This window comes from Apodemus sylvaticus, chromosome 15 (genome assembly GCF_947179515.1).
Source record: "Apodemus sylvaticus chromosome 15, mApoSyl1.1, whole genome shotgun sequence".
Classification (NCBI taxonomy): domain Eukaryota; kingdom Metazoa; phylum Chordata; class Mammalia; order Rodentia; family Muridae; genus Apodemus; species Apodemus sylvaticus.
In genome coordinates, this window is record NC_067486.1 from 54,586,649 (window position 1) to 54,608,099 (window position 21,451).

At 40.3% G+C, this 21,451-nt stretch overlaps 1 protein-coding gene across 1 annotated transcript in view; it reads left to right on the plus strand.

Moving 5' to 3' along the window:
* The first annotated feature begins 1,262 nt into the window (after window positions 1–1,262).
* The window catches only part of LOC127666140 (nectin-1-like), a 41,107-nt gene continuing 20,918 nt past the window's right edge, over window positions 1,263–21,451 (plus strand). The window contains exons 1-3 of the mRNA XM_052158886.1: window positions 1,263–1,290; window positions 3,536–3,874; window positions 4,508–4,807. Of these exons, the coding sequence (XP_052014846.1) occupies window positions 1,263–1,290; window positions 3,536–3,874; window positions 4,508–4,807 (667 nt within the window). The remainder of the gene's footprint in view (window positions 1,291–3,535; window positions 3,875–4,507; window positions 4,808–21,451) is intronic.

The following is a 21,451-nucleotide window of genomic DNA, read 5'->3' on the forward strand; positions in this document are numbered from 1 at the left end:
CTACATTCTACCTGGACTGAGGTGCCTGCTCAGGTGCTATGACCCAAAGCCATAAGGCGGTGGGAGGTATTGGCAAAGGGAGGGGTTGTTAGAAGAATCTGCCTTGAGATTAACTTCTCTTTCCATTCACCCAGTGGTTCCCTCTCTGGATGTTTATTTCTCTAGTGTTAGGAGGGCACAACAGGGCAACTCTTATTTTTTAATAAATCCTGAATAGTATTTATATAAAAAGATAGAATTAGATTATTAAATGAAATAAGAATGTTTATGCTTGTAGAAAGGTTATTGATTTTGACAGATGATCGTTGCGTGGGTCTTATAAAGACAATTCCTTTTGAGCGGTTCATATAGTCTGACCATATTTACCTCCCATAAACTCTCCTTTCTCTCATCTTTTCTTTTCTCCCTTTGGCTTCTCACTATGCTCTTTCCTACCTATTGACTTCTGCTTTCTAGTTATGTATAGAGATGCATACGTAGTTTACACATCTATACTAAATCTAACACTAATAGAAGAAAGCTTAACATCTATCTTTCTGAGGCTGCCTTATTTTGATTCTATGTGGATGGAATGATGCATCCATATTCCAGCAAAACACTTCTTCAGTTATTTAGTTTTAATGCCATTCTTTACAAAAATGACTCCAGGCAGGGCATACTGGAGGAGCCGAAGGGGTTTACAGCCCCATGGGAAGAACAGTGATGTCAGCCCCCCAATGCCCCAGGACTCCCAGGGACTAAACCATCAACCAAGCGGTACACATGGTTTCAGCCAAAAATGTGGCAGAGGAATGCCTTGTCCGGCGTCAGTGGGAGGAGAGGTCCTTGATCCAGTGAAGGATCCATAGATGCCCCAACAAAGGGAAATCGGGGGTGGGGGGTGGGGGTGGGGGGGTAGGGTAGAGGGGCGTACACTTGGAAGCAGGGTGTGGGAGGAGGGGTTGGGGATTTTGGGGGAGGGGAGAAAAAGGGAAAGGTTTTAGCATTTAAAATGTAAATGAAGATTATATTCAATAAAAAAAAAGAAAAATCAACAAAAAAATGTAAACTATTTTAAACCACAAAAAAAAAAAAAAAAAAAAAAAAGACTCCAGGCACGAGAGCAGATAAGTTAAGTTAATGAATAACTTGGAGGGGGAAATTAGGAGGAAATTGGTATCTTTTCAAAGTTCAGTTAGAACACAAGATGCTGTGACTGTTAGTGAAGACCTCCAGCAACAGACTCAATGGACTTTTCACCCCTTTGCATCCTCCATCTCTTCATGTTGCCTCTCTGTGCACAAGAACCAGGTAACTCTATTTCCTTTTACAGATATTTAGCTGGAAGTCATGGCAAACGAATGCAAACTTGCAGGCCATTTACTATCACACAAGAAGTAAAGAGGGCTGTGTGCTTGCTTCTGAGTGCTAATCACAGATGTGTATACTCACACAGCTAGCAAACCATGCAGTGCAAGCATGTTTGAAAAAACCGACTATAGAAAGTGGGGGAAGGGTGTGAACGAAGGTGGGCACACAGCTTCTGAGGTGTGCACACCTTGCTGAAACTAGATAGTTTCACGTAAATATGTCTGTTCTATGCAACGACAAAGGTAGCGGACCTGCCAGATACAAAGGTATCTTTTTACAACATGTGTCTGTTTCTTGAAATTATGGCTGTGTTCACATTTAAGTGGCATATGTATGTTTTAAATTTGAGACCCACTTGTCTCAAGACTCTTCATGTTCATTAAGATGTTTCTGTTACATAAATAATCTGCTTTAGGGATTTGTCTATCATTGCAAGCTGACCTCATTTAAGAATTTATGTAATATTATCCTATTATTTTCTGCTCATACTGAGTGACAGAATAAAGAGCTTAATAAACCGTGAGTTTTCTTCATGTCAAGGTGATGAACTTTAAGAGTTGGGGTTAATGATCTACAGAGGTGGCTCAGTGGTTAAGAGTAACAGCAAATAACACTCTCTTTGAGGACTCCGGTTTTGGTGGAGGCACCCACATCACCAGGCTCACAAGTGCCTGACAATCAAGCTCCCGGGGAATCCAAAGACCCCTTATTTTCTGTTGATACCTGCACTCAAGGGCACATATCCCCACAGCAAGCACGACTGAAAACGAGAATATAATCTTTAAAAATATATTTGAGGAGAGGAAGCAAAAAAACGTGGTCAAGTCAGAATAAAGGCTGACAGACACTATTGCTGATGCTAAGAAATGCTTTCTGACAAGAGCCTAGCATAGCTGTCTCCTGAGATGCTCTGTCAGAGCCTGACAAAGATAGATTCAGATGCTCGGAGCCAACCATCGGACTGAGCCCGGGGATCCTAATGGAGGAGTTAGGGAAGGACTGAAGGAGCTGACCGGGTTTGTAAGCCCATAGGAGGAACAACAGTATTAACTAACCAGACCCCTCAGAGCTCCCAGGGACTAAACTACCAACCAAAGAGTACACATGGAGGAACCTATGACTCCAGTCACAAATGTAGCAGAGGATAACCTTATCTGGCAACAATGGGAGGGAGGTCCTGTAGAGGCTTGATGCCCCAGCATAGGGAAATGCTAGGACAGTGAGACAGGAGTGGGGCGGTGGGTGGGGCAACCTCATAGAAGTAGGGAGAAGGGGAAAGGAGGTTTGTAGAGGGGAAAGCAGGAAGGGGGATAACATTTGAAATGTAAATAAATAAATAACCAATTTAAAAGGAGAGAAAAAGATGAGCTGAGGTTTAATGATAAAGCTTTTTATTAGCACGAGGTGCTGGGTTCAACCCCTAGCACCAGTAAAGAATAAGTTAGTATATAAATGAGAAAGATCTCTGTCATGGTATAGCTCAGACTATAAAGAAAAAGGAAACCTGGGAACGAATGTTAATGAGGGGCTTTGCAGTATAGAGACAGTTCTGGAACCAGTGATAAACAGACTGATTGATTCATTCATTCATTTTTTCTTTCCTTCCTTCCTTCCTCCCATCCTACTCCTTCTCTTCTTCTTCCTCCTCCTCCTCCTCTTATTTGTTGCTAATTTGGGTTTTCTTGTGTATTTAATCCTTCCCTGAAGGCAAAGAACAAACTACTTATGAAAACTAACATGTTTGTAGTGGTTTTAACTGTCAGATGGCCTTGTGTTTTCATTTGATTCAACACTGTGAGTCAGGTAGTGTTAGTTAAGGCAGTTATAGAGATGAAAATTCTGGGTTGCAAGAAAGTAATATATTGCAAGAAGACCACAGTCCTTCAGCTCAGCCCATGTGAAGCACTAGCACAGAACTTTCTGGTGAACACAGGGTGTTTCTAACAAATGTAGCTCATGTGTTAAAGAGGTTCCTCATGATTTTGTGCAGCTTAGATTCACAGACAGTTTTGGAAAACTATTTGATACAAACTTTCTTGTAATCATACATCCTCAGTCTAGAGTGTGTCCTTTCCTATTGTGTAGAAGAGGCAAATGAGGTGATCATAAGGCAAAAAGAAGATTTGTTAGGACCTCTGTGGTTGTCGGCATCTATATTTTCCTTAATGTTCAACCTCATTTTCAGAGTCTTTACAGAGAATAAAGCACAAGAATTATGAAACAGCTGTCCTGGGAAGAAACGTGACCATCTTCTGCAACTTGACAAGTCTGGAAGATGTTTTGCAAATCACCTGGCAGAAAATTCAAGGCTCTTTGCCTCACAATATTGGCACTTACAGCCATAAATATGGAGAAAAGATTCTCTCACCATATGTAAACAGACTGCAGTGCAAGATCCTGGAACCCAGCGCCTCCTTCATGACTATCCAAGGAGTGACATTTGAAGATGAAGCCTGCTACAAGTGTCTGTTTAATACTTTTCCACAAGGCAGTCAAGGAGGACAAACCTGCCTTAACATTTTAAGTATATAACTTCCTGATGGGTCCCATTATGGGGGTACACATCATGGAGTTTTACCTTTTAAGGATGTTGTCCAGAGAAAGAAAGTTATATATAATGAACATCTGATGATGATTAATCCAAGTTATTAGATTAACTAATAACTTGGTGCTCTCAGGCAGCACGGTCTCCCTCCTCAAATCATCTCTTTATGCTATGCTGCACTGGCTTCCATTAAGTGGAGAAAACCCAGAAGGGTATCAGAGTGCTGTCACTGAATGGAGAAGAAGATGTGAGAAAAGATAGAGACCTCAGAAAGAACAGAAGGTGAAAACTAATGGAATTAGTATTCTCTAGTCCTCAAATAAGCAAAACCACAGTACTAGTAAGAACACAAGTTCTGTATTAGGCTGCTATAAATGTAAAGTGCTGGGATGTATATAATATAATTTATAGATGTGTGGAGGTTGAGACATCAGTCAGTGGACAGAGAAGAAGATATTGGCAGTTTGTGACATCCGTCAGGAGGTATCAGATAAGGATGTGTTTTCACATTTGTGTGTCATATAGAAATGGGGGGAAATGCTACCCTCTCACAGCAGAGAGTTTAGTAGGACTTGCTTTTGTAGTAATTTTGTTTCTCTCTCTTTGCCCCAGCTGTATCGGAGCTAGTAACTGAACTCCAGTCTGCTCCTGGCTCTGAAGATCTTCATATCCTTCGTTGTTCAGCTGTGGGAAAGCCTGCCCCTGTAATCTCCATTTACCCTTCAGAAGTCACAGTGCACCCACCACAAGAGTACTGTGCTCCAAACGCCAATGCCACAGAGACTGTTACGAAAATCTACAACATCTCTTTGAAAACTGTGAGGACCCTGGGTCTCCAGAACTTGGTTGTGTCCATGACTCACCCCGTAAGATATGAAGAGAAGATAGTCCCTCTGCCAGTCAATCAAGGTGGTAAGTAAAAGTGACAGTGAAGTTGAAGGGGGCAGCTGGTGCTGGAAAAACAGCTTAGTCTGTGAAACGCTTACCATGAAAGCACAGATGCCCACATGAAAAGACAGATGTGGGTGTGCTTGTAACTGCTATGCTGGGCAGGCAAGCCAACGGGAATCTTAGGGACTCACTGGCCAGACAGACAGCCTAGAATAATCAGGGACCCTCTGCTCTCGTGAAATTCTCTAAGATAACCAAAATAGTTTTAACGAAGCCACAGGTTGGACAGTTTTTCTGTTTTATCTCTGGCTTTCATAGCATATACATGTACACACATGGATGTAAGCAAGCATGCACTTACACATACATAGACCCACACACAAATATATACACATGAAAGAAAGAGGAGAGATATTTATCTTTAAAAATCCAGTATGACGAGTATTCATCCTAGTCAGCTATTTTTGAAGAAGTCAAACAGTATAAAGTACACACACAATTAAGGAATCAAACAGTGGAGCCAGACACAGTAGGACACACATCCCTGCCCTTGGGAGGTAGAAGCCCAAGGATCTCTGTGAGTTCAAGGCTAGCCAGGTCTACATAGTGGGTACCAAGACAACTAGTGCTGGAGAGAGACATGCTATTTAAAAAAAAAGAAAAACAAATCAAAGAATGCGGACACTCTCCACATTAACCCTGCATGCTGTACAGGCTTTATTAAATATACTATTTGCCTTATTGCGTTTGTCTGCTTGCTTGCTTTTTGGTTCTTTCATTCATAGTTTTGGCTTTTGATTTTTCTTTATTTGAGGCAATGATAGCCTGTCATTTTTCTCTCACAGCTGTTTAAAAAACTTTTTTTATATAACATTTTATTTAATCTTTGGTAGTTTTGTTCTTTTCATCAATTTGGTGACAGCCATAGGGTTTTCCTCACTTCAAATTTTATTTTTAATTAATTAATTAAGTCTCTCATATATTACATCTCTACCAGTTTCCCCTTCCTTCTTTCCTCCCATTCTCCCTTCCTCAAATCCACTCCTCCTCCATTTTTCTTCAGACAATAGCAGGCTTCCCAGGAATATCAATCAGACATGGCACAGAGTATAATAAGACTAGACACAATCATTCATATCAAGGCTGGATGAGGAAAAGGGTTCCAAAACCAGGCAACAGAGTCAGGGGCAGCCCTGAGTCCCACAGAACACCAGGTTGCACAACCATAGCATGCATGCAGAGGACCTAGTGCAGACTCATGCAGGCCCCCAGGTTGTGAGCTCCTATAAGCCTGGGTAGTTGATGCTGTGACCCAGGTTCTTCTGGTGTTCTTGATCCCTCTGGATCCTCCCAGCCTTCCTCCTTTATTCCAAGAGATCCCCAGAGCCTTGCCCAGTGTTCCCTGTGGCTGTCTGCATCTGCTTCCATCAGTTGCTGGATGAAACCTCTCTGCTGACGATCATGCTAGGCAGTGCTTTGTACGGATAGGTGAGTACCACTAGGAACAATGGCATTGTCTAAATCAGTCTATCTTATTATGACACTTGAAAACAAAGGGATTTTTTGGGGTTTTCCTTCCTCCCATTTTCCCCATGCCCTTTTCCCATCCAGTGCCTCCTGCATCAGAGCTCCTCACTCTTGATTTTTCTCTTCTTTCAGGGCTCCCATGTCCGTGTGCCCACACCCTGGTCCCACCTCATCACCTAGTAAGATTACTCTCTCTTTCTCTTTTCCAGATTTTTAAAATGACTTTAACCACAATTAGGCCTGTACACACACACACACCCACACCCCCCCCCACACACACACACCACTGTCTAGAATGAGGCAGATCATAAGGGTTTTGTCATCTGAGTTTGTTTTTACCTTGCTTAATGTTCATGTTTTTCATGAACATTCTAATTTTCCTGAAATTCTAAAATTTCCATGATTTTACATTTTATTTGCAACTGAATAATATCACATTATATATATATATATATATATATATAATGTTTTTATTAGTCATTCATCTGAAGATGGACATCTTGGCTGTGACTATCGCCACAATAAGCATGGACTTGCAAGCACCTCTATGGTAGAATCTGAAGTCCTTGGGGTACATAGGAGTACACAGCTGGATATTTGGTAATTCTCCTTTTAATTTCTTGTGGAGCCTCAAAACCAATTTCCAAAGTACTTGTAGCTTTGCTAGCAGTGAGTAAGCATTCCTCTTTGCCCCACATCTTCTTGAACATTGATTATTAGATTTCTTATTTTCATTTGGGAAGGGGAGGCAGGTTGAGACTGTGTCTCACTATTTAGTTCTAGCTGTCCTGGAAATCCCTATGTACATCAAGCTGGTCTTGAACTCACAGAGATCTGCCTGCCTGTGTCTCTGAAATGCTTGGATTAAAGGCATGGACCATTAGACCTGGCTAGTCAGATCTTTTTCTTAATAGTCCTCTGACTGGGTCAAAGTGTGTCTTTAAGTAGTTATAATTTGCACTTCCCTGAAGACTGTGGCCATTGAGTACTTTTAAAAATACTTAGTGCAGGGCTTGAAAGATGGTTCAGTGACTAAGAGCACTGTCTGCTCTTCCAGAGGATGGAATAGGATATACAATAGCTACTTAGCAGCTAAGAACTCTCAGTAATTCCAATTCTGGAAGTTCTGATATCATCGTTTAGTCTCTGTGGGTACCACAAACACACACACAAGGTATACAAAGAAATATTCAGGCAAAACACTCATTCATATGAAATGATCATAAATCAAATGTCAAAGAAAACTAACACATATTTATGTATATATATGTATGCCTGTATTTATGCATAAGCACATATACACACGATTGGACATTGTTTTTTGTTTGTTTTTGTTAGTCCATTTTTTGAGTGGCAGCTTGGGTGTTTGTTTTGCAGTTCTTTTGTAAATTCTGGGTGTTGGTTCCTGACTTGAATGAAATGTGGCTGTGCATCATTTGCTCTGATGGGTTCTGTTACTCTGAAATAACCTATTCCATGCAGTTCTACCTTTCTGTTCTTGGGGGTAGTTGGTGTACTCCTGGAATTCTGTTCAGAAAGTTCTTGTCTACAACAAGTTCTTAGCTTTCCACCCTTGTGGCTTGTATGATTTTTCTTCTCATATTTTTTTCATTTATAAATAACAAACAGTATAATAGGTGACTTAATGTTCTAATAAACCTCAGAAACCCAATGCTGGGGACCTACATGTAGCACAGAGCTAGTCAGTAATTGGAAGCTTTGCATGGTAGGATGCACCATGTGAACAAAAGGGAGCTGAAAATCCCAAGTGCTAGCAACACTGTCGCCATGACTCCTTCCTGTTATAATGATCTTAAGCTACTGCCCATTGACCTAAGCATGTCTTGGAGGTTGCACCTTTTAATATTGTTGCATTAACTTTCCTCTTTGTTAAGTTACCAAAAAAGAAACAGATTATTTGAATTCATCATGGCATTTCTGTGTGTGTGTGTGTGTGTGTGTGTGTAAATATACTTTGTTTTACTGTGTCTCCCCTATTTACTGCTTTGTTCCCTGTTGTTTTTTTTATCATGAGCCATGATGGGACAAGCTAATAACTAGCAGGTGATCATTCTAAAATAGCCTTCTTCGGATTATTATATAATCTGCGACAGATGTGCCCTTATTAAGCAAGGCAGTAAGGGATTTATTTTAGGAAAGATTCCTGCTATTAATATGCTTTTCCTGTTATTATTAAACATATATAACAATCACTAAGTAATAGCACATCCCTTTGGAGCAGATCTCTGCAGATCCATGAAGATGTACTGTATTGTACTGATGCTGTATAGACAAATAGATGACTTAAGTCTTAATGATGATCCTATAAGAATTCTTAAAATTATATTTGTGATTATTAAGCTTTTTTTATAGTGGGACTGCTATTAGTCCTTTTCTGATAGTCAAAACTGCAAAGAGAACTCTGCCAGTCGCCCAAGCGTCATCAGTTACTTATTCTTAGATGGTAACCAGACTTTCTCTTACTCAGAGCACATTCTAAGAAATTGTAAAACAACTCACCAAAGGTCATAAAAAGTGAACTAACGATTTATTATAGGTGATAGGAAAGAAGATAAAATATTTACTGGGCTCATCTATACAAAACTTCACTAATAACTTAGTTATGGTTTTTCAACCTTCAGTGAACCTGTGGAGCTACAACATATGAAGGATGTTTAGCCAGACAATTCTTCCTAATGGATATGCATGTAAACATTCTTTGTTGTAAACTTCTATTTCAATTTATGATTTGATTTTTTTGAACTTGTGATGAATTTTGTAACATGTGATTATGTATTCTGAAAGATGTGTAAGTACTGAAGGCAAAGGAGAGAGAAAAGAAGTTTTTGCCTTTCCTCACTTTTTTTTTCCGTTATAAAAGCAACATGTGCTTATTGTAGAAACGAGAGAAATTAACTAAATTTATAAAACTGAATAAATAAAACAACCCATAAATGCAATGTATGTACTGTTAGCAATCTAAGCATGTTTATATACTCTGTATTTGGTTTTTTCTTTTTCATTTTTAAATTAGGTATATTATTTATTTACATTTTAAATATTGTCCCCTTTTCTTGTTCCCACCTCCCCTGAAAATCCCATAAGCCATCTCCCCTTCCCCAATCAACTCTCTCCCACTTCCCTGCCCTGGTATTCCTCTACTCTGTGGCATCAAGTCTTTCCAGGACCAAGGGCCTCTCCTCTCTTTGGTATCTAACAAGACCATCCTCTGCTGCCTATGTATCTGGAACCATGGGTAACTCCATGTGTACTCGTTGATTGATGCTTTTGTCTCTGGGAGCTCTGGGAGTACAGGGTGACTCTATTGTTCCAGTGGGGCTACAAACCTCTTCAGCTCCTTAGATCCTTTCTCTAGCTCCCCCATTGGGGACCCTGGGCTCAGTTCAATGGCTGGCTGAGAGTGTCCCCCTCTGTATTTGTCATGCACTAGGAGAGCCTCCCAGGTGACAGCTATATCCAGCTCCTGTCATCCAGCACTTGTGGGCATCTACAATAGTGTCTAGGTTTTGTAACTGTATATAGAATGCATTCGTGGGTGGGGTAGTCTCTGGATGGTCTTTCCCTCAGATTCTGCTCAACCTTTTGTCTTTGTATCTCCTTCTGTGTGCATTTCCCCCCTTTCCTTTGAGTATAGGAAGGAACTGATTTGCTTGAGTTGATTTTATAACCAGCCACTTTGCTGAAGTTGTTTATCAGCTGTACCAGTTCTCTGGTGTAGGTTTTTGGTTCACTTAATTAGACTATCATGTCATCTGCAAATAGAGATAATTTGATTTCTTCCTTTCCAATTTGTATCCCCTTGACCTCCTTATGTTGTCTAATTGCTCTAGCTAGAACTTCAAGTACTATATTGAACAGATATGGAGAGAGAGGACAGCCTTGTCTAGTCCCTGATTTTAGTGGGATCGCTTCAAGCTTCTCTCCATTTAGTTTGATGATGGCTACCGGTTTGCTGTATATTGCTTTAACGATGTTTAGGTATGGGCCTTGAATTCCTGTTCTTTCCAAGACTTTTAGCATGAAAGGATGCTGAATTTTGTCAAATGCTTTTTCTGCATCTAATGAGATGATCATATGGTTTTTTTCTTTGAGTTTGTTTATGTAGTGATTAATAGATTTTCTTATATTGAACCATCCCTGTATCCCTGGGATGAAGCCTACTTGATCATGGTGGATGATCATTTTGATGTGTTTTTTTTTTTTTTTTTTTTTTTTTTTGGTTGGGAGACTGTCTATGACCCTTTTTATTTCTTCAGATGTTATGGGACTGTTTGGATGATCTATTTGATCCTGATTTAGTTTTGGTGTTGGGTATCTGTCTAGGAAACTGTCCATTTCCTCCAGATTCTCCAGTTGTGTTGAGTATAATAGGCTTTTGTAGTAGGATCTAATAATTTTTTGAATTTCCTCAGTTTCTGTTCTTATATCTCCCTTTTCATTTCTAAGTTTGTTAATCTGTATACTGTGTCTGTGTCCTTTGGTTAGTCTGGCTAAGGATTTATCTATCTTGTTGATTTTCTCAAAGAACCAACTCCTGGTTTTGTTGATTCTTTGTATGGTTCTCTTTGTTTCTCCTTGATTGATTTCAGCCCTGAATTTGATGATTTCCTGCCTTCTACTCTTCCTGGGTGAAATAGCTTCTTTTTGTTCCAGGGCTTTCAGGTGTGTCGTTAAGCTGGTAGTGTATGCTCTCTCCATTTTCTTTTTGGAGGCACTCAGGGCTATGAGTTTTCCTCTTAGCACTGCTTCCATTGTGTCCCATAGATTAGAATATATTGTGTCTTAATTTTCATTAAGTTCTAAAAAGTCTTTAATTTCTTTTTTATTTCTCCCTTGACCAAGGTATCATTGTTCAGTTTCTACGTGTATGTGGGCTTTCTGTTGTTTTTGTTGCTTTTGAAAACCACTCTTACTCCATAGTGATCCGATAGGAGGCATGGGATTAGTTCGATCTTCTTATATTTGTTGAGGTCTGTCTTGTGACCAATTATATAGTCAATTTTGGAGAAGGTACCATGAGGTGCTGAGAAAAAGGTATATTCTTTCGCTTTAGGGTGACATGCTCTATAAATATCAGTCAAATCCAATTGGTCCAAAACTTCAATTAGTTTTACTGTGTCCCTGTTTAGTTTCTGTTTTCCTGATCGGTCCATTGAGGAGAATGGAGTGTTGAAGTCCCCCACAATTATTGTGTTAGGTGCAACGTGTGCTTTCAGCTTTAGTAAAGTTTCTTTTACGAATGAGGGTGCCCTTGCAATTGGCACATAGATGTTCAGAATTGAAAGTTCTTGGTGGATTTTTCCTTTGACCAGCAAGAAGTGTCCTTATGTGTCTCTTTTGATGACTTTAGGTTGAAAGTCAGTTTTATCTGATATTAGAATGGCTACTCCAACTGTTTCCTGAGATCATTGGCTTGTAAAATTGTCTTCCAGCCTTTTACTCTAAGGTAGTTTTTGTCTTTGACACTGAGGTGTGTCTCCTGTATGCAGCAAAATGTAGGGTCCTGTTTCCTTATCCAGTCTGTTAGTCTATGTCTTTTTATTGGGGAACTGAGTCCATTGAGGTTAAGAGATATTAAGGAATAGTGATTATTACTTCCTGTCATTTTTGATGTTATTTTTATGTTTGAGTGGTTATCTTCTTTTGGGTTTGATGAAAGAAGGTAACTATCTTGCTTTTTCCAGGATGTAGTTTCCCTCCTTGTACTGGAGTTTTCCTGCTATTATTCTTTGCAGAGCTGGGTTTGTGGAAAGATATTGTGTAAATTTGGCTTTGTCATGGAATATCTTGGTTTCTCCATCTATGGTGATTGAGAGTTTTGCTAGGTATAGTAGTCTTGGCTGACATTTGTGTTCTCTTAGAGGCTGCATGAGATCTGCCCAGGATCTTCTAGCTTTCATGGTCTTTGATGAGAAGTCTGGTGTGATTCTTGATAGGTCTTCCTTTATATGTTACTTGGCCTTTTTCTCTTACTGCCTTTAATATTCTTTCTTTGTTTAGTGCATTTGGGGTTTTAATTATTATGTGAGGAGAGGTATTTCTGCTCAGGTCCAGTCTGTTTGGAGTTCTGTAGGCTTCTTGTATATTCAGGGGCATCTCTCTCTTTAAGTTGGGAAAGTTTTCTTCCATAATTTTGTTGAAGATATTTGCTGGCCCTTTCAGTTGTAAATCTTCACTCTCATCTATACCTATAATCCTTAGGTTTGGTCTTCTCATTGTATCTACTTCTGTTTTTAAATCCAGGATGGTTTTGCTCAGTTCCATCATTTGTTTGTTTGTGTTTTCCTTTAATTCTTTAAGAGATTTTTGTGTTTCCTCTTTCATGACTTCTGCTGTTTGACTCAAGTTCTCCTTCATTTCTTTAAGGTGTTTTTTTGGGGGGGGGGTGTTTCTTCTTTATTGGCTTCTATCTCTTGAGCCTTATTCTCCTGAATTTCTTTAAGTGATTTTTGTGTTTCTATTATATGGGTTTCTAGCTTATTCATGTTCCCCTGTATTTCTTTAAGAGATTCATTTATGTCCTTTTTGTGGTCTTCTAGCAGCATCATGGACCAGTGATTTTAAATCCAAATCTTGTTTTTCTGGTGTGCTGGCATAACCAGGACTTGCTGATGTTGGAGAGTTTGGTTCAGATGCTGCCACATTGCCTAGATTTCTGTTAGTAGCGTTCCTGCATTTGCCCTTTGCGATATTGTTCTCTGGCGTTATTGGTCTTCTCTTTGGCTGGTGTTTGAGCCTCCTGTGAGGCTCTAGGGCTATTTCCACAACACTGGATTGCTGGGTTTCCCCTGTCACAGATTACTGATGTGCTGTCCTCCTCTTGGGTGCACTTGCAGCCCTAGTGTACCTTGCCCGAGATTGTGTCTGTGAATTAGATGGTGCCTGTTTGCTCCTTCAGGGAGTGCTGATTATGTATGCTGTGGGATCTTTTCTGAGTGCTGATCACTCTGCTGGGCAGCCAATCTCCCAACCGGGTTGGTGCACACAAGGCTAGCCTAGTTGCTCAGGCCCCGAGTCTAGGCAAAAGCCTGGCAAGTCAAGGTCTGAGAAAAGTTCCCCTCGAGCTATGAGTGTTAACTGGTTCTGCCAGGTGGCCAGGATGGTGGTGTGTGCGCGCTCCCTGAAAGTGCCAGGAGAGTCTGCTGGGCTAACAACCTCCTGGCTGGGTTGGCACACAGATGGCCCACCAAGCAGCCTAGGACCTGGGGGGGCAGTCCAGGGCCTGTCGGGCCTAGCCCCCCAACTATGTTAGTCTCGGGCTATGACTGTTAGCCACCTTTGCCTGCTAGAACTCTCTGGCGTCCGTAGGCAAAATGGAGGTGCGAGCGCCAGGCAAACAACCTCCTGGCTGGGTTGGCACACTGATGCCCACCCCCCAAAAGCCAAGGGCCTGGGTGCAGGCCAATGCCCGTAGGGCTTAGACCCCCGTGATGTTGGCCTCAGGTTATGTTTTCGTACCTTAGGTTGTCTGATCTCTCTGGCATCCGAGAACCAAGATGGAGGCAAGTCATTGAGTATTGAGGGCTCAGTGGGATATTTGTAGGAGCTTGGAACATCAGAATGTTGAGAGCAGTGCAGACAATGAAGACTGTGGCATGTAAAGTTTCAAAGGGAACATTAGAGTTTATATCAGGGCCATTTGCTATTTTGAGTTGACAATCTGTGGTTCTGGTTAGCTGGGACTGTGATGAACGAGACTGCAGAACCAATAAAGTAAAATCTTTGCATTACTGGGACAATAGATCCTGGTCAGCTTGAGCAAATAAATTAGTGGTGATTAAGAAGAGACCAGCATCACTGAGTTGAAATCTTCTAGAAAATGTTTCCTCAGATTCTGTACAAAGAAGCCATCTTACAGACATGGCCAAGTTTGTACCCTGCACAGTCAAATGTAGCAATGGAACAGTCTCCCAGGTAGTTCTGGTTTTGAAGGCATGAAGGGGTCACAAAGACCTGATGAAGATAGCACTGTGTGGCAGGATATTGCTATTGGTGAAAGTATACTCCAAACGTCGCAAGAGACCCCAGCATTTTGGAGATGCCAGTGCCGTGGGATGACCACCAAGAACAGGAGGAGCAAAGGTACGGGGCCAGTGGACGCCTATAAGACAAACCATGTGTGCAGCAGATGGCAGAGGCTGAGAAGTAACCGAAGCTCTGTGGAGGAACACAGATTGTGAGTGAATCCCAGTCGGTGGATGTTGAATTATTTTGCATTTTGGAATTTGTTTTTGCTTTGATTTGATTGTGACTGTGTCTTCATCATTTTTTTCTTAAAATATGAAAGTATTTAATACATTTTTGCTTTTTAGGAGCCCATCATTTTGTTTTCGCCTTGAGCATTGGGTTTAGCTACGTTACTCTTTCTGGTGCTTAGTCTCTCAACTGTGCATGCTGCATATTTCCTTGTTCAGTTGGGTCCTTTTTGTTAGAGATTTGCATAAAAAGTGATTTTTTTTGTTTTTTTTTTATTCGATATATTTTTTATTTACATTTCAAATGATTTCCCCACTCCCAAAGAGTCCCGTAAGCCCCCTTCTCTCCCCCTGTCCTCCCACCCACCCCTTCCCACTTCCCCGTTCTGGTTTTGCTGAATACTGATTCATTGAGTCTTTCCAGAACAAGGGGCCACTCTTCCTTTCTTCTTGTACCTCATTTGATGTGTGGATTATGTTTTGGGTAATCTAGGTTTCTAGGTTAATATCCACTTATTAGTGAGTGCATACCATGATTCACCTTTTGAGTCTGGGTTACCTCACTCAGTATGATGTTCTCTAGCTCCATCCATTTACCTAAGAATTTCATGAATTCGTTGTTTCTAATGGCTGAATAGTACTCCATTGTGTAGATATACCACATTTTTTGCATCCACTCTTCTGTTGAGGGATACCTGGGTTCTTTCCAACACCTGGCAATTATAAATAGGGCTGCTATGAACATAGTAGAGCATGTATCCTTATTACATGCTGGGGAATCCTCTGGGTATATGCCCAGGAGTGGTATAGCAGGATCTTCTGGAAGTGAAGAGCCCAGTTTTCGGAGGAACCGCCAGACTGATTTCCAGAGTGGTTGTACCAATTTGCAACCCCACCAGCAGTGGAGGAGTGTTCCTCTTTCTCCGCACCCTCTCCAACACCTGCTGTCTCCTGAATTTTTAATCTTAAAAAGTGATTATTAATAAGCACATCATAGAGTCAATACCAGGTACTCTTGAAATCTCTTCAAATCCATTAATCCAAAACTCTTCAATTTAGCCTCAGGCAGATTTGAAGGACAAGGGAAAAACCCAGCCACATTCTTTTCTAAAATATCACAATAATTATCTCTAAATCTCTTACTAATATTCTCCTCTGAAACTTCTTGAGCTGAGCTTCATTCCACATTGCCTCACCACCACTGTCTTCCCTGATCTTTTTAAGGCCGGCTTCAAGTGTCCAAGTGATTTTCTGGACTGAAGTCCCAAGGTCTTCCCTATTCCTCTGAGAGATAGCATGGTCAGGCCTATCACAACAATACCCTGCTCCCTAACACCCACTCTATCACAGCAACTGTTCTATAACTGTGAAAAGACACAAGGATAGGGAAACTCATGACAGAGAGCATTTAATCGGGTCCTGTTTACAGTTTCAGAGATGAGGTCCATTGCTGTAATGGCAGGGAGCATAAGGACACACATGTTGCTGGAGAGGTGGCTAAGATTTCTGTATTTAGACCTGCAGGAAGAATTAAAAGACACTGAGAGTGGTTCGAGCTAGTCTATACTTCTTTAAAATAAGCTACACTTCCTCTAACAAGGCCACAATTCCTATTTCTTTTTTTTAATTTTTATTAGGTATATTCTTTATTTACACTTCAAATGTTGTCCCTTTTCCTGGTTCCCCCATCCCCTGAAAATCTGACAAGCCATCTCCCCTTCCCCAATCAACCCACCCCTGCTTCCATGTCCTGGCCCTCCTCTACACTACAGTATCAAGTCTTTCCAGGACCAAGGGCCTCTCCCCCATTTGGTGTCCAACCAGATCATCCTCTGCTGCTGATGTGTCTGGGGCCATGGGTAACTCCATGTGTACTCTTTGGTTGATGGTTTTGTCCCTGGGAGCTCTGGGAGTACTTGGTGACTCATATTGTGCTTCCTCCTGTGGTGCTTCAAACCCCTCCAGCTCCTTGGGGCCTTTCTCTAGCTCCCCCATTGGGGACCCTGTGCTCAGTTCAATGGCTAACTGACAGTTCCCCCTCTATATTTGTCATTCACTGCGAGAGACTCCCAAGTGATGGCTATATCAGCTCCAGTTAGCCAGCACTTGTGGGCACCCATAATAGTGCCTGGATTTTGTAAGTGTATATAGGATGCATTCCTGGAAGTCACACATCAAATGATGCCCAAGAAGGAGGAAGAACAAAGCATGGATCCTTGGATTCCTTATAGAAAAGGGAAAAATACCCGCAGAAGGAGATACAAAGACAAAAGGTTGAGCAGAGTCTGAGGGAAAGACCATCCAGAAAATAGTCCTATTTCTTCTTAAGTGCTTTCACTGCTTGTTGACTAAGCATTTGGATATATGAGTCTCTGGAAACCACTTGTATTCAAAAGACATCTGTAAGGGATACACACTGGTATCTTGCTCACATAACACTCAAATATTATATTATAATCTCTCCAAGGGATTTATACATTAATTACCAGCCTATTCATTTCATATTTCACTGCCAATAGAATAATTTTTTCTATCAAGATTGCCATTGCTTTCAATCTCTTTTTAATGTGTTTCAAGCACCTCAAGTTTTTTTATTTATTTCTTTTTATTCGATATATTTTTTTATTTACATTTCAAATGATTTCCCCTTTTCTGGCCCCCCACTACCCGAAGGTCACATAAACCCTCTTCCCGCCCCCTGTTCTCCCACCCATCCATTTCCATTTCCCTGTTCTGGTTTTGCCCTATACTGCTTCACTGAGTCTTTCCAGAACAAGGGACCACTCTTCCTTTCTTCTTGTACCTCATTTGATATGTGGATTATGTTTTCGGTATTCCAGTTTTCTAGGTTAATATCCACTTATTAGTGAGTGCATACCATGATTGATCTTTTGAGACTGGGTTACCTCACTTAGTATGATGTTCTCTAGCTCCATCCATTTGCCTAGGAATTTTATGAATTCATTGTTTCTAATGGCGAAATAGTACTCCATTGTGTATGTATACCACATTTTTGCATCCACTCTTCTGTTGAGGGATACCTGGGCTCTTTCCAGCTTCTGGCTGTTATAAATAGGGTTGCTATGAACATAGTGGAGCATGTATCCTTATTACATGCTGGGGAATCCTCTGGGTATATGCCCAGGAGTGGTATAGCCAGATCTTCTGGAAGTGAGGTGCCCAGTTTTCTGAGGAACTGCCAGACTGATTTCCAGAGTGGTTGTACCAATTTGCAACCCCACCAGCAGTGGAGGAGTGTTCTTCTTTCTCCATATCCTCGCCAACACCTGCTGTCTCCTGAGTTTTTAATCTTAGCCATTCTGACTGGTGTAAGGTGAAATCTCAGGGTTGCTTTGATTTGCATTTCTCTGATGACTAATGAAGTTGAGCATTTTTTAAGATGCTTCTCCACCATCCGAAGTTCTTCAGGTGAAAATTCTTCGTTTAACTCTGTCCCCCATCTTTAAATAGGGTTGTTTGGTTTTCTGGAGTCTAACTTCTTGGGTTCTTTGTACATACTGGATATTAGCCCTCTATCTGATGTAGGGTTGGTGAAGATCTTTTCCCAATTTGTTGTTGCCGATTTGTCCTTTTGATGGTGTCCTTTGCCTTAAAGAAACTTTGTAATTTTATGAGGTCCCATTTGTCAATTCTTGATCTTAGAGCATATGCTATTGCTGATCTATTCAGAAACTTTCCCCCTGTACCAATGTCCTCAAGGGTCTTCCCCAGTTTCTTTTCTATTAGCTTCAGAGTGTCTGGCATTATGTGTAGGTCCTTAATCCATTTCGAGTTGAGCTTAGTACAAGGAGACAAGGATGGATCAATTCGCATTCTTCTGCATGCTGACCTCCAGTTGAACCAGCACCATTTGTTGAAAAGGCTATCTTTTTTCCATTGGATGTTTTCAGCCTTTTTGTCGATGATCAAGTGGCCATAGGTGTGTGGGTTCATTTCTGGACCTTCAATCCTGTTCCATTGATCTGCCTGCCTGTCACTGTACCAATACCATGCAGTTTTTAATACTATTGCTCTGTAGTATTGCTTGAGGTAAGGGATACTGATTCCCCCAGAATTTCTTTTGTTGTTGAGAATAGTTTTAGCTATCCTGGGTTTTTTGTTATTCCAGATGAATTTGAGAATTGCTCCTTCTAACTCTGTGAAGAATTGAGTTGGGATTTTGATGGGTATTGTGTTGAATCCGTATATTGCTTTTGGCAAAATGGCCATTTTAACTATATTAATCCTGCCGATCCATGAACATGGGAGGTTTTTCCATTTTTTGAGGTCTTCTTCCATTTCCTTCTTCAGAGTCTTGAAGTTTTTGTCATACAGATCTTTCACATGTTTGGTAAGGGTCACCCCAAGGTACTTTATACTATGTTTGTGGCTATTGTGAAGGGCGTCATTTCCCTAATTTCTTTCTCAGCCTACTTATCCTTTGAGTATAAGAAGGCTACTGATTTGCTTGAGTTGATTTTATAACCTGCCACTTTACTGAAGTTGTTTATCAGCTGTAGGAGTTCTCTAGTGGATTTTTTTGGGTCATTTAGATAGACTAACATATCATCTGCAAATAATGATAGGTTGACTTTTTCCTTTCCAATTTGTATCCCTTTGACCTCTTTATGTTGTCTAATTGCCCGAGCTAGTACCTCAAGTACAATATTGAAAAGATAAGTAGAAAGGGAGCAGCCCTGTCTAGTCCCTGATTTTAGTGGGATTGCTTCAAGTTTCTCTCCATTTAGTTTGATGCTGGCTACCGGTTTGCTGTACATTGCGTTTACTATGTTTAGGTATGGGCCTTGAATTCCTGTTCTTTCCAAGACTTTAAGCATGAAAGGATGCTGAATTTTGTCAAATGCTTTTTCAGCATCCAGTGAAATGACCATGTGGTTTTTTTTTTCTTTGAGTTTTTTATATAGTGGTTTGCATTGATGGATTTCTATATATTGAACCAACCATGCATCCCTGGGATAAAGCCTACTTGATCATGGTGGATGATCATTTTGATGTGTTCTTGGATTTGGTTGGCAAGAATTTTATTGAGTATTTTTGCATCGATGTTCATAAGGGAAATTGGCCTGAAGTTCTCTTTCTTTGTTAGATCTTTGTGTGGTTTTTGATATCTGCGTAATTGTGACTTCGTAGAAGGAATTGGGTAGTGTTCCTTCTGTTTCTACTTTGTGGAATAGTTTGAAGAGTATTGGTGTTAGGTCTTCTTTGAAGGTCTGATAGAATTCTGCACTAAAGCCATCTGGTCCTGTGATTTTTTTGGTTGAAGACTTTCTATGACCCCTTCTATTTCTTTAGGGGTTATGGGACTGTTTAGATGATCTATTTGGTCCTGATTTAATTTTGGTATTTGGTATCTGTCTAGGAAATTGTCCATTTCCTCCAGATTCTCCAGTTGTGTTGAGTATAGGCTTTTGTAGTAGGATCTGATGATTTTTTGGATTTCCTCAGTTTCTGTTGTTATATCCCCCTTTTCATTTCTAATTTTGTTTATTTGGATACTTTCTCTGTGCCCTTTGGTCAGTCTGGCTAAGGGTTTATCTATCTTGTTGATTTTCTCAAAGAACCAGCTCCTGGATTCGTTGATTCTTTGTATGGTTCTCTTTGTTTCCAATTGATTGATTTCAGCCCTGAGTTTGATGATTTCCTGACTTCTACTCCTCCTGGGTGAATTGGCTTCTTTTTGTTCCAGGGCTTTCAGGTGTGCCCTTAAGCTGCTAGTGTATGCTCTCTCCATTTTCTTTTTGGAGGCACTCAGGGCTATGAGTTTTCCTCTTAGCACTGCTTTCATTGTGTCCCAAAGATTTGGGTATGTTGTGCCTTCATTTTCATTTTTTTTTGTGAAATTATTTTTTTATTTATTTGATATAGTTTTTATTTACATTTCAAATGATTTCCCCTTTTCTGGCTCCCCACTCCCCAAAAGTCCCATAAGCCCTCTTCTCTCCCCCTATTCCCCCATCCACCCCTTCCCACTTCCCTATTCTGGTAATCCACATATTAAATGATGTCCAAGAAAAATGGAGGAGTGGCCCCTGGTTCTGGAAAGACTCGGTGAAATTATTTTTTAACCGCATTGTTCCTATTTTGTAGCCTGTTCTTGTAAAACTGAGAGCTCTGTTATTTTGAGAAATGTACACTGATAAGTTTTAGAAACAGGAATGCCAGCAAATATTGCTGTCAATGTAAGCAGCTTTCTCACCTTATTTTATCAAGAGAACAGAGTGTGTCACTCAAGATTCAAGAAGATGAAAATGGAGCACTTATTAAATGAGCTTTAGTTAATTAATTGTAGTATATCACAGGCCATGTTGAGACCATTTATTAAAAACCCTATGAACACAGTTCAAGTAAAGAACTTCCAATAGGAAATATTTATTCATATGGCAGAACCAGAGTCCTTAAATATTCAAAGCTAGCATGCAAATCCCTAGAATCATCACAATCATGTTTGTGCATATTCTATGCTTGATTCAAAAACATAAGCTCTATAGTTTTACAAAGCTTTTACCTAGCCTCAATCATGTGAAAGGAAGTTTTAACTTATAGAAAAAGAGCAGAGTAATTACACACATAATATGAGAAATTAATTTAAAAACTGAGTGCTTGATACTCCATGAAATTTTTCACGCTTATATGGCTTCTTTAAAAATAGTGGCATTACTATTATTCTTCAACTCATATTAGAACCATTCTGAGCTTCTCTCTTTAGTCATTTTCACCCCATGGTACATATTTTCATTTTCATTAAATTCTAAAAAGTCTCTGATTTCTTTCTTTATTTCTTCTTTGGCCAAGGTGTCATTAAGTATTGTTCAGCCTCCATGTGTATGTGGGCTTTCTGTTGTTTTTGTTGCTATTGAAAACCACTCTTAATCCATAGTGATCTGATAGGAGGCATGGGATT